General features: G+C 45.7%; 1 protein-coding gene across 1 annotated transcript in view; it reads left to right on the forward strand.

Annotated features, from left to right (window-relative positions):
- Window positions 1-13,343, forward strand: part of LOC311105218 (vascular endothelial growth factor receptor kdr-like) — an 83,642-nt gene that overhangs the window by 20,915 nt on the left and 49,384 nt on the right. Inside the window, exons 3-10 of the mRNA XM_084147287.1 lie at window positions 1,264-1,466; window positions 3,656-3,783; window positions 5,040-5,199; window positions 5,284-5,420; window positions 5,511-5,694; window positions 6,172-6,298; window positions 6,496-6,665; window positions 8,205-8,361. Of these exons, the coding sequence (XP_084003413.1) occupies window positions 1,264-1,466; window positions 3,656-3,783; window positions 5,040-5,199; window positions 5,284-5,420; window positions 5,511-5,694; window positions 6,172-6,298; window positions 6,496-6,665; window positions 8,205-8,361 (1,266 nt within the window). The remainder of the gene's footprint in view (window positions 1-1,263; window positions 1,467-3,655; window positions 3,784-5,039; window positions 5,200-5,283; window positions 5,421-5,510; window positions 5,695-6,171; window positions 6,299-6,495; window positions 6,666-8,204; window positions 8,362-13,343) is intronic.

Genomic DNA, 13,343 nt, shown 5'->3' on the forward strand with positions numbered 1-13,343 from the left:
GGCTTTCATCAAAAATGCAACAGGTTCATTCCAACCCCCTCCCCTGTTATTCATTAGATCAGGGTCAGTCAGGAGGTGAGCCCTGGTCCTGCTCCAGTTGATGGCTGTTCTCTGGACTATCACTGAAGTAATAAAGGCCCAGGCTCTGATCTGTCCCCGTTAGACAGCTAGGCCAGGATAAAGAGAAGAGAGAGTATATGAAAAGGAAAGGACTGCAGGAGCATCAGACCACAGAGGCAGATAGGCAGTGACTCTCCCAGCCAGGAACCAGTGTGGTCCCCATTTATCAATCTGTTCCAATTTCCTCCGGGGGGCCGGTGGGACCCCTGTTTGTCTGAAGTGCACACATTTGTTAAGCGTTTAGAGAGCCTTGCATCATTTTCTAGGCATGCCAGGAATGCTAACCCCTGTGGCCCTAATGCAACGCTTCCCTACAAGGTCATGTGCTAAAGAGGCCCTGGACGATAACTGTCTATGGTTTCTGGCCTCTGGATGAGAGTTTGAAGTTGCTTGACCCCAGGCAATGTAGGCAGAGGCAGTGGTATGCAGTGAGACATGTTTCAAGTTCCACCGGGATCGCTTTTAATGGGACCTTAAAAACTGACACTGTTTGGAAATCATGTGTTATTTGAACACATCATCCCACAGATCCCAGCCATGTTCCCATGTGAAAGTCCCAGTTATCAAGATGACTCCAGATTATTGGAACAGCCTTCAAACACTTCCAAATAAACATAATTTGAGAGGTCCTGAGGGGAGGGGCTGGCAACCGGAACAAAATGGTGTGACACTGGAAAAATAAATCCCACAGAATAATTACTGCAAACTATTCACCTCTTTCTTCTTCTGAGAATATCCACTATCAACGTCAAGTCAGGTCAAAGCCAGTATTTAAGACTGATTTCAATGTCAATTCTATTTCCAAATAATACTGAGATAGAATCTTGGGAGCTGGTGCCTGTGCCCTATAAATCAGGTGAGAGAATGAAGTTGTTTGACCTGGTGATGACATGCTGACCTGAAGGTGACGACCCAGAGCTCTAGGGGTTGCAGGAGGGTAATACGATATTGATGATGCAGGTGGTCTGGCTGACCCTCTCAGACGGACCCTCTTAACTTTGTCGCTTGACTTAGAGGTTGCCCTTAACCACAGAGCTACAATCAGATGTCCCTATCTTCAATCTAAATCTTAACCATTAGGGATAGGAAATAATATCTCCTCCTGTATCAGTTCTTAGGGCTAACTTCTGCTGTCTTTATCAGAGGTGCGGCCCAGCTGCACTGGAGGCTGCCCTGGCGGGACGTCACCTCGGAGGGGGTGCGTGTGGAGGAGTGTGAGCCCCAGGTGAACGGCCACTGCAGTAAGCTACTGGTGAGAAACCTGAGCCCCAACGACACGGGGTTCTACAGCTGCAGGTACGCCCAGCCCTCCGCCGACATCAGCTCTACCTACGTATACGTCAAAGGTGAGACCCGCTTTATACTGTTCAGACATTGTAACAATGATGGTATAGCATCTTTCATACATACAATACCGTATTTGCAGCCCAAATTGCTTTACATGTGTACGCTGACAGAGTAGATCATCATTGTTGAGTTCTATAATGGCATCCCATGAAGTCCATTGAAATCCAGCGTGTGAAAATGGAAATGAAAAGGATCTCGCTTTGTGATTAAATCAATTGTTGGATTCTGTTAACTTTAACGCCAATATATGAGTATATGTAGAGAGGGGGGGAGTTTAGTCCAAGCCAGGCAGAAGGAGTTGTGCTTCTAACAGAGAGAGCAAGGCTTTCCTCCGCTGCCCGACTCCTTCTGGAACAGGGAAGGAGAGTGTGATTGCATCGGAAGCCCTGGTCATTGACTATTATTTCCTGCTCCCTCCGGCTTCTGTTTTTCCAGTCAGTCTCTCCTGGAGCCTCTCACGATACCAGCTATGGTCTCTCCCATGTTACAGGCCTAGTCCTCCCTTAATAACGTGAATAATTGGCTCTACTCAGTGAGAGCAATGCAGGACAACACTAAATACCTTAAAACATTGTCATAGTTGAGATTGACATCAGTGTCCCTTTAAAAATCTTAGTCTTAGTCTGAGGGACTGTGGTGGGGATACGTCTCATGGAATATCTGGGAAGAGAGAGATAAGAATGCCAAGCCTGATCAATAACCTTTTCTGGAAGAAACAAACAGTGAGGTCCTTTCTATCTCTCCAGGACATATTTCTATCCAGGACATATTTCTGTCCAAGACACATTTCTCTCCAGGACATATTTTTCTCCAGGACATATTTCTGTCCAGGACACATTTCTCTCCAGGACATATTTCTCTCCAGGACATATTTCTCTCCAGGACATATTTCTGTCCAGGACACATTTCTCTCCAGGACATATTTCTGTCCAGGACACATTTCTCTCCAGGACATATTTCTCTCCAGGACATATTTCTCTCCAGGACATATTTCTGTCCAGGACACATTTCTCTCCAGGACATATTTCTCTCCAGGACATATTTCTGTCCAGGACACATTTCTCTCCAGGACATATTTCTCTCCAGGACATATTTCTCTCCAGGACATATTTCTCTCCAGGACATATTTCTGTCCAGGACACATTTCTCTCCAGGACATATTTCTATCCAGGACATATTTCTGTCCAAGACACATTTCTCTCCAGGACATATTTCTCTCCAGGACATATTTTTCTCCAGGACATATTTCTCTCCAGGACATATTTCTGTCCAGGATACATTTTTCTCCAGGACATATTTCTCTCCAGGACATATTTCTGTCCAGGACACATTTCTCTCCAGGACATATTTCTCTCCAGGACATATTTCTGTCCAGGACATATTTCTCTCCAGGACATATTTCTGTCCAGGACACATTTCTCTCCAGGACATATTTCTGTCCAGGACACATTTCTCTCCAGGACATATTTCTCTCCAGGACATATTTCTCTCCAGGACATATTTCTGTCCAGCTCCTGTGATGTGCGTGCACTACTTTTTCTTCATGTCTGGCCTTTGTGGCAAAATTGTGCCGCAGAAAAGCACTGGACTCCTTAGATTGAGTGTGTTCCTACTGAGGTCCTAGCCTGACTCCCTGGCTGTTCTCTCTGCCTCCCCTGGCGATCTGACAGCCTGGTAGCTAAATGTTTAGTCTAACCAGGACTCTTTCAAAGCCCTTCAACTGTTTATTAGATCATTTTCCCTGTTTGTTTTTCAAGTACTTGTCCCTTTATCATGCCTAAACAGCTCAGCCTGGCACAAATCACTCAAGTATTTGTGTAACCACGGAGTTCCCACAGCAGGTCTGCGAAGGAACAGCCAGTCAGAGAGTCATTGGATGCATACCCTGGTGAGAAAGACTGGAGCTGTGATAGCTATGATAGCTCCATCTCCACGCTGTTTCTTTATCCAGAGCTGCATCTAGCAGGAGGAGCAGGAGGGGGTTTGGAGAAGGAGCAGATCTCACTGGTCTGGAAGATTCTATTTGATCTCTGTGTGAGATGGATGGCCTGACAGTACCCTGACTATGAAAATATTCTCCCCTGCTTCACTTTAGGCTGAGGACCACAACAATAATGTTGTTAAATTAAAAGAGATTAAAAAGGTATGACCTTAAATAATAATTGTTATTTTCTGATTTGTTCTACAGATAAAAAACATCCGTTTGTGGAGAACCATTTCCGCAATCCATACACCCTGTTTACCTACAGACATGAGGCCACCCTAGTGATTCCCTGTAGAACAACTTCTCCTGACCAGATCGTCACTCTTGAAGCAGTAAGACTTTTCATGATAATTTATTTATGTATCTTAAAACGTCATTTGAAATGGGCATATCATTCACATTGTCTTTCAAAAGAGAGCAAATGTTAGCATTTATTATGAGACTTATCAATGTTGACCAGTTGTACACGCTTTGAGATAGTATGGGCATGAGATTGATTACTTTACCAGAGTGTACCTTGACATTGTCTGAAAGACGTCACTAAAGTGAAGATCACAAAGAGACATGGTAAACAGGCCCTGTGCACCATGGATGTCTTAGGAGTTCTCACACCCATCAAACGGTAAGCCACTCAAGCATGCGGAAACGGCCGGGAGACAGTGGCCACGGAGAAGGGAGGCTCAGGGGCAGCAGAGGGAGTCATCCTGTCTGCTTCCTGTTAAGAACAGGAAGGTCCTCCAAGACTGTTTTTCCTTAGAATAGAATCTCTCTCTAAATATAGAAGACCTCCTGTTTTAAACATCTTGTCCAGGAAATGCGGATCTAAAAAACAATCCATATCCAATCAGAGGAAACAATAGGCCGATGATGCTCCTGGGGATAGTTAAGTGGTTTTTAATACAATTATATCAGGAGGAAATCTCTCTCTATGTGACCAAGCTCCTTGTCTTATTGCAGTAGCCTTTAACACGAGGCGGCACTTCCTATAAATCATGTGCAACAAAAGAGCCACTCTTTTGCATCATGTAGCAAAAGAGTGGCGCTTTTGCTACATGATGCCACAGCTCAGAGCCGCCATCCTCAACAATAGATGGCTGTGTTTGTATTCACAGGGTTGATATATAGCTGTGTGTTACAATGCCTTGGACATGGACAAACACGTCTTATTCAGAGGGCAAAGATAGTGGGTTGTGTGACCTTGCTACTGGAAGATATATGGCATTTCTCCTTCCTCCCTGCTTCCTTCCTTTCCCTCTCTCTCCTAGCAGCATAACACTTGGCTGGAGAACAAACAACCGCAGGAGTAGGCCTTGGCCACATCCATCCATTTCTTCCTTTGTTCAAAGTCAACAGTGCTCTGCGCATCGCTGCGTGGATAATTGCGATGGTTACACTCCATAAAACTGTAAAAGGGAATTAGACGTCAGTTCTAACGGGCAGGCATCGCCAGCTGAGCTCATTGGAGCGTGGAGTTTCATACCAAACCCAGTTGCCCACATCGTAGTGCTTTTAAAGACTGCAGAACTAGAAGCTCCACTAAACATATAAGCCCCTTCATAAACACCTTTCTACCTGTCTCTTCTTTCAGCAGCCACCCTTATCAGAGAAGATTGAACAAGGGAAGGAATGGGACCCCAAAATGGGCTTCAAGATCCCATATGGCCCTCACGAATACTATAGTCTCCTGACCTGTGTCACCAGCGTCAACGGCCAACGGGTCCAGTCCCACTACATCCCTCTGAGGAAAAGTGAGTCACTTCTCCTTTTCTTATTGAGCTCTAAGAGAGACAAGTTGATTCACTGAGTCTTCCCTTCTAACGCTGATTGCATAGCTATCTACCTGAGGAACGTGAAGATCAACCCAGAACGTATCAAGCTGTTAGTGGGAGATAGCCTGGTCCTCAACTGCTCCGCAGAGACCACCTTCAATGGAAGGATCAACTTGACTTGGGAATACCCAAAGAGGATGGTAAGTTCTAAGTCACTGAACATCATTTAAGATTACTGGTCGATGAATCCGCTGTTTCGGGGTTGTTGATGAGTGCCTTTGCGTCCCCAGGTCAATCGGAACCCCACCGTCAACAAGACCAGAGAGAATCCGGCTTCGGTCACCAGGATGTACAAAGCCATCACCTTGTCCAACATCACCATGGACGACAGGGGCACGTACAGGTGCACGGCTGAGATAGGGAACTCTGAGATGGGGAACAAGAATCATGCCTCAGCGAAGGTCACCATCTATGGTGGGTCAGTGTGTTAGGAACTGGTACTGCGTGAAGGCAAGGTCTCACTGAGCTAAGGCAGAGGCAGACATAACTCCATCGTAAGCTTAATCTTGGGCAACCATTGTGTGATCAAGCATTAAGGCCAGAGAGGGTGTGGTATATGGCCAATATACCATGGCTAAGGGCTGTTCATATGCACAACGCAACGCGGAGTGCCTGGATACAGCCCTTAGCCGTGGTATATTGGCCATATATCACAAACCCCAGAGGTGCCGTATTGCTATTATAAACTGGTTATCAATGTAATTAGAGCGTTCAAAATAAAAAATGTGTCATACCCGTGGTTTACGGTCTGATATACCACGGCTGTCAGTCAATCAGCATTCAGTGCTCAAACCACCCAGTTTATAATCTCATTTATAATACATTTATAGTGTTGTTTTTCAACAGTCGTTTTCATGCTCTCGCCATTGGTCTTCTTCTGTGTGATTTCAGAACATCCATACCTGAATGTGTCCTATAAGAATGAACGGGCCAGGAGAGTGGTCTACACAGAAGGTAGAAGCAAGCTGATGTTTGAACCCAAGGTCAATGCACTGCCACCACCCAACACTATGACATGGTAAGACTGAGTTCAGCTGTTGGGACTAGTCACTGCATGTATTGTCAACCCTTGCTGAATATAATGCACTAAACTGGAGCTTACAAGTGTTTGATTTGGGACGTAGAGTTGCTGATTTATTATCATCACAACTTTCATATCAGTATGTTACGATTTGCTGAACATCTAAAGTAAATGTGGATGTATCCCGTTCCCAGGTATAAGGATGGCGTCCCCATCAACGAGAACTCCACCTGTTACGAGTCTTCAGGCTACAACCTCCTCGTCAAGGACGTGAAGCAGAAGGATGCCGGGGTCTTCACCATCGCCCTGGGCAACAAGGAGAGAGGCCTCTACAGGAATCTCAGCTACACTCTGGTAGTCCGAGGTAAAGCTCATATCCCCATGATATCCCGTCCTATATCCTGTCCTTTATCCCTCCAAATGACTGGCGATCCTGAGGAAATGAAGCAATGCCCTGGACTTTGGGCCTCCGCATTTCGAACAGCCTCAGTACTTTGGGTTGTACCCCCTGGTTGGTGCAGGGCTGCAGGCAGCAGCCCCTCCAGTATGACAGGAATCTGGGGGCTTGTGGGGTTTGTTGTTTCCAGCGGTGGATTGACGTTGCCGGGCCAGCTGGTGTTGATTAGCCAGGCTCTTTTTGAAGGGGCTTCGCGGGTTGTGTAAACGACCCTGTCTCTCCACTCTATCCCCCTCTAGACCTAACCCTTTATTCACATCATGTGAATGTAGCCTACAGCACCGCTCATGGAAACAACAGTGTTCTGTACATGATATAGGGCTTTATGTGTACTCTATATGATTTAGCAACGCATTTGAAACAAATCTAATGTAATGATTGCCATGTAAATAATGATGGTCATTAACACTAGCGGTTATAAACGTGGTCGGTTATGTTATGGGGCTTTGATAGTGTGTTGGATGGAGAGTCGGGGAGTGCAATCTGCTTGCCGTTAAGAACTCTGTTGAGCAACACATGTGCCACTCAGATACTACTCCCAAGTTGTCGATGGGGGCCAAAAGAATGCATCGCAAAGTATTCCATTCCATTCCGTTCCCTGCACATTATCCAAGAATCCCCCTGCTGTGCCAAATTGTAAAGGTCAGCCCCCTTCTCGCCCATATAAATTGTATTTATGGTCCCTCACTTTCCCATTTGCTCCACGCATCATTATTATTGGAATGACAAAAAAAATACACACTCTCACAGACACAAACAATGGAAGGAGAAATCAAGGACATTCCTGGGAACAGTTATGGAACTATTTTAGTCATCGTTCATCAAGCGTTTGAAGTCCAGCTCCAGTGTTCCAGATCTCAAATGGATTCAGCAGCCGGGGCTTGAACTGAGGACATTGCTGAGAGAAACCATGTCACGACTTTGCACACGCACACACACACACACACACACACACACACACACACACACACACACACACACACACACACTGACTGACTGGTGGAGAATGATTAACTGATGTGAGCAGAGCATTCCTCTTGAGGTGGCATCCAGTCAGAAAGTCTGTCAGTCTGGTGTTGATTACTGCTGTGCTCTCCCACACTGCTGATCCACTGACCTGGGACAGGGCATAGGGCCACATCTGGCCCAAAGGCAGCTGGGTAGAGACCGGGCCAGGCTCTGAGACACTGACACCCTGATGTGATGGACAACCCCAGGGTATCAGGGCTATGCAATCACTCAACCCTTTTCAAGCACTTCACAGCCGACTCTCAGAGGTTAGAAGACAACTGGTGTCCATGGGACCTTTTCCATGGTTATTCATCACGATGACAAACCTCTCTCTCATTATAAAGACATTATTACCGCCAATAGCCAGGTGTAACAGTTGATGCAACAGTGTCTGATCTCTTTGTCTGTATGTGTGTGTGTGTGTCTCTCCCACAGTGAGGCCTATGATCTCAGAAGAGGAGGTGGCCTCGGTGGACCTGCAGCCCTACATGTTCGGCAAGCAGCACCAGCTAACCTGCACCGCCTTTGGAGTGCCCATGCCCGTCATCACGTGGCTCTGGCAACCATGCCATCCTGACCCCACCGACAAAGAGTGAGTCACTAACAAAGAGTGAGCCATCCTAGCCTGTTTATCCTGGGCAATCCAAGTGGTTATATTAACTAAGTCGTTAACTAAACTGTGAAGACCATTTAGTTTATGTTCACCTACTGTGTCAGTGCCTTTGAACCTTCCAGTAACTTTCAGAAATTCTGTGTTCTGCACTTCTTGTTTTAAGTTTTCACAATGTTCCTTCATTGGTAATGTACTTCAATTTGTTCTGTTGTTTACTGTAAACCATAAGAATATGTTAGAGCTGCGTAGGATCAATATCCTGCACAACCATAAGGCACCACTTCCAGGAAACAAAGCGTTCAATTCAGAACTGTGATGAAGTCGTATATTTTTTCTCGAACACCCAGTCTATGAATCAAAATGTTCTGAGTCACCAGGACCATCTGACAGAAACTACCGGATCACGGGGAGGGTCATGTGTTCTCTCATCCTGAGGTCATTGCGCAGTTCTAGTTATATCTGTAACATAGAGTGGGTGTTCTGAGTTTATTGGTTTGGTTCTTGGAAGTGCAATACATTCATACTTCTACGTATCTTCCATATGTCCACACAGACCCTGAGATTTATTGTCCTATCTCTGGTCTGTATGAATGGACATGATTGGTGAAGCAGACCAGCATTGTCCCTGCCAGTGCACATCCTGGTTATGTTTTGGATGCGTGTTTAGGTTTGTAAACCCTCTGCGGGGTCGGTACCAAGCGGATGCATCCAGTTTTTAGGTGAAATGGAAAGAGAGCCTTTTACGCGACTTCTGCTAATGGATGTTAACAAGGCGACACTCCATCTTAACTCCTCCTCCACATTTACTGGATTGGTTCAACAGTGCAGAAGAGAACCTCCCCCGGCAGTTTATTTTTTCTCGTCAGGACTTTTACGCCTGCTATGTTACATTCGGGTTTGTTGATGCTGAGCTCAGCTGTCATAGTATTGGAACTGAATCATACACACACACACACGCAGTCTGTGAGTCTGGAGTCCAGAACCACCGGGCTAGCCCGAGGCTCCCTCTCCAAAAACAGGCCTGCATCTATTTAATTGACTCTGTCCCAAAATACAGACATTTATCAAAGAAATGCAGCCCCGGAGAATTCCCCACTCGTTTGTGGCCAGTGGCTCTTTGGGCAGGGAGAGATAATATATTAGTCTCAGACTCCCCAAGCTTTTATAGAGCTGAACGGGACAGAATGTGTGGTATGGGCGTGAATGTCGACCTGCTAGGGAACCTTCATAAACAACATGAACAATTTATAAGACAGTTCGTATTTGATTAATGATGGTCGGCCCCACCTATGTGAAGCTAGCCACGTATGGACATTACGTGACTTCCGTCTCGCTTCCGCATTGTCTCCGTGCTGCTGTGCTGTTTGTTGCTACTTGGCTACCTGCCAAACTATTCACGTTTTACTTTTAATAAACGTTTAATCAATCTCTGTGTTCAACAAATTTACCAACTTTTTAGTTTTGTCCTCACTCATCATTTTTCGTTAAACTTTTTCACCCCGGACGTTTTATCCCGAGACAGAAGAGTCATTTTCCTGTGCGTTTTAGCTGCCAACTTTACTTTACTTTATTTTCCTTTTTTCCATCGCAACTTTTTTCCCTTATTCAACTTTTTCACTCCGGACGCTTTATCTGGACATGGTTCGTCAACATCTTCAACAGCCGAAGCTAAGTAGTACCTGAGCTCTAGGACCATACGTCGGGACTACCGGCCGTGGTGACTCCTTGCTGTCCCCAGTCCGCCTGGCCTTGCTGCTATTCCAGTTTCAACTGTTCTGCCTGCGGTTATGGAACCCCTACCTGTCCCAGACCTGCTGTTTTCAACTCTTAATGATCGGCTATGAAAAGCCAACTGAGATTTATTCCTGATTATTATTTGACCATGCTTGTCACTTATGAACATTTTTGAACATCTTGGCATGGTTCTATTATAATCTTCACCCGGCACAGCCAGAAGAGGACTGGCCACCCCTCATAGCCTGGTTCCTCTCTAGGTTTCTTCCTAGGTTTTCGCCTTTCTAGGGAGTTTTTCCTAGCCACCGTGCTTCTACACCTGCATTACTAGCTGTTTGGGGTTTTAGGCTGGGTTTCTGTACAGCACTTCGAGATATTAGCTGATGTAAGAAGGGCTGTATAAAATAAAATTGATTGATTGATTACCCACAATAGTGGCATTTGCGGTTCGCCTTCAAAGTAAAAGTCCCTCTTTGAAAGTGAAGCGAATGGATACAGATAGTGGAATCATGCCATATTTAGACTAGATAATGCTAAACAAGGTTGGAGTGTTGGTATGTGGAGCAATATAATTGGTTATCAGTCTACTCAGTGACATCCACAGAACACAACTGTGAAGAGTTTGCACAAATATTAGTGTCTTAGCTCTTATTGCGGGACTTTGACTGTGGGAAGTCACCTCTCCAGTCACCCTACTGTGAGTATTGACATTCATTTTGCACTGTACAGTCTTACATAAGGATTGGGGGTCAATGAAATGGGCGCCTGAGTGGCGCAGTGGTCTAAGGCACTGCATCGCAGTGCTAACTGTGCCACTAGAGATCCTGGTTCGAATCCAGGCTCTGTCGCAGCCGGCCGCGACCGGGAGACTCATGGGCGGCGCACAATTGGCCCAGCGTCGTCCAGGGTAGGGGAGGGAATGGCCGGCAGGGATGTAGCTCAGTTGATAGAGCATGGCGTTTGCAACGCCAGGGTTGTGGGTTCGATTCCCACGGGGGAAAAATACAAAAATAAAAATATGTATTCACTAACTGTAAGTCGCTCTGGATAAGAGCGTCTGCTAAATGACTAAAATGTAATGTAAATGGTATTGTCAGTGAAATGGGGTATCAGTCTACTCAGTGCTCCTCCTCAGAGTTCTCAGACTCCAAAACATCCACGTTGTATTGTTTTTCCTCTGGAATAGTGTTCAATACACATAGTAGGTTGACTGGTACAATAAATGTTGGTCATTTCACAGTGGTTTCAGAGTCCTGCAATCAGAGCTACAATGCTAATATTTGTGTAATCTCTTCGCAGTTGTGTTCTGTGGGTATCACTGATGGTACCCCATGTCATTGATCCACAATCCATTGGTAAGGCTGTACAGTGGATTACAATGGCGCCGGAGGGGATGGCTGCCGTTTTATGGGCTCTTAACCAACTGTGCTATTTTGTTTTTGTTTTCGCATTGTTTGTAACTTATTTTGTACATAATGTTGCTGCTACCGTCTCTTATGACCGAAAGAGCTTCTGGACATCAGAATACCTTGAACTGGACTAATAATTTTTCTTTAATGAGTCAGACAAGAGGGATTTTCTCCAGACACCCGACAGGGCCCTCATCCCCGTCATTCGCAGTAGAAAGAGACAGAGATATCGCGGAAGGAGATCGGGGTGCCTGGTAAGGAGCCGGCGACGAGTGGTTAATCTGCCTTTGCCATCAGTACTATTGGCCAACGTACAATCGCTTGCTAATAAAGTGGACAAACTACAAGCACGTATATCCTACCAACGGGACATTAAAAACTGTAATGTTTCACCGAGTCGTGGCTGAACGACGACATGAATAACATACAGCTGGCGGGTTATACACTGTATTGGCAGGATAGAACAGCAGCCTCTGGTAAGACAAGGGGTGGCGGTCTATGTATATTTGTAAACAACAGCTGGTGCACGATATCTAAGGAAGTCTCAAGGTTTTGCTGAGGTAGAGTATCTCATGATAAGCTTTAGACCACACTATCTACCAAGAGAGGTTTCATCTATATTCTTCGTAGCTGTCTATTTACCACCACAAACCGATGCTGGCACTAAGACCACACTCAATGAGCTGTATACGGCCATAAGCATACAGGAAAACGCTCATCCAGAGGCGGTGCTCCTAGTGGCCGGGGACTTTAATGCAGGAAAACTTAAATCAGTTTTACCTCATTTCTACCAGCATGTTAAATTTGCACCCAGAGGGAAAAAAACTCTAGACCACCTTTACTCCACACACAGAGACGCGAACAAAGCTCTCCCTCGCCCTCCATTTGGCAAATCTGACCATAATTCTATCCTCCTGATTCCTGCTTACAAGCAAAAACTAAAGCAGGAAGCACCAGTGACTCGGTCAGTAAAAAAGTGGTCAGATGAAGCAGATGCTAAATATTTATAGAGCTGAACGGGACAGAGCGTGTGGTGGGCGGCTAGTGAACCTTCATAAACAACATGAATATTCCCTGAGAGCCAGAGCTGCCAGACCCCCGTCAGTGACAGCAGGGGTCCTTTCTGAGGCGTAAAATCAGGCAAACAATGGGCCATTACCGCGGGGTTATCAGGACCCAACACTGCTAGAAAAACACGGCTCGGGACAGCCTCACACTGGAGGGCCTAAATTATGTTACACTGCAGGCGCTGTAACTTGACAAAGGTTTCTGTTAATTATCCATCATTATTGGTAAAAAAAAACACTCCTGGTTGCCAAATTTGTGACAGAAATTATGGTGGAGGGTCAAGCTGTGTCAAAGTGCCCCATTTCTGAAGCCCTAAAGATAATCAGCTCTGGCACTGGAAAAAGTGGCTCATAAACGTTTGAAGCTGAAAAGGGCCTGTTTTTTCAACAGCTAATGAGGGAGGTGCATCAAACAGAGATTTCAGGTCAGGCCATCCACAGCCTGGTTGGAGGCAGATTGAGCCAAATGTTTGTTTTATACAGTTCAGAGCCCCTTCAAGGACCTGTCACGGCAAATTGACTACTTACCATTTCAGGATCAGACCTCGTATAAATCACAGTCCCCTTGTGGTTGGGGAAGCGTAACGTCTCAGATAGCAGTTGGGGGCAAAAGAAAAAGGGATGGGAGAGGTGAAGGAGGCAGGAAGGGTTCTTTCGTTATCAGCAGCAGGGTAAGAAGGTATCAGCTGTCCCTTTTTTGACCAACCAAGGTCTGGGGATTAGCCTTATCTCCTCTAGTCAGGGAGTGAGG

The sequence above is a fragment of the Coregonus lavaretus genome, assembly GCF_964263955.1.
Source record: "Coregonus lavaretus genome assembly, chromosome: 29".
Lineage (NCBI taxonomy): Eukaryota > Metazoa > Chordata > Actinopteri > Salmoniformes > Salmonidae > Coregonus > Coregonus lavaretus.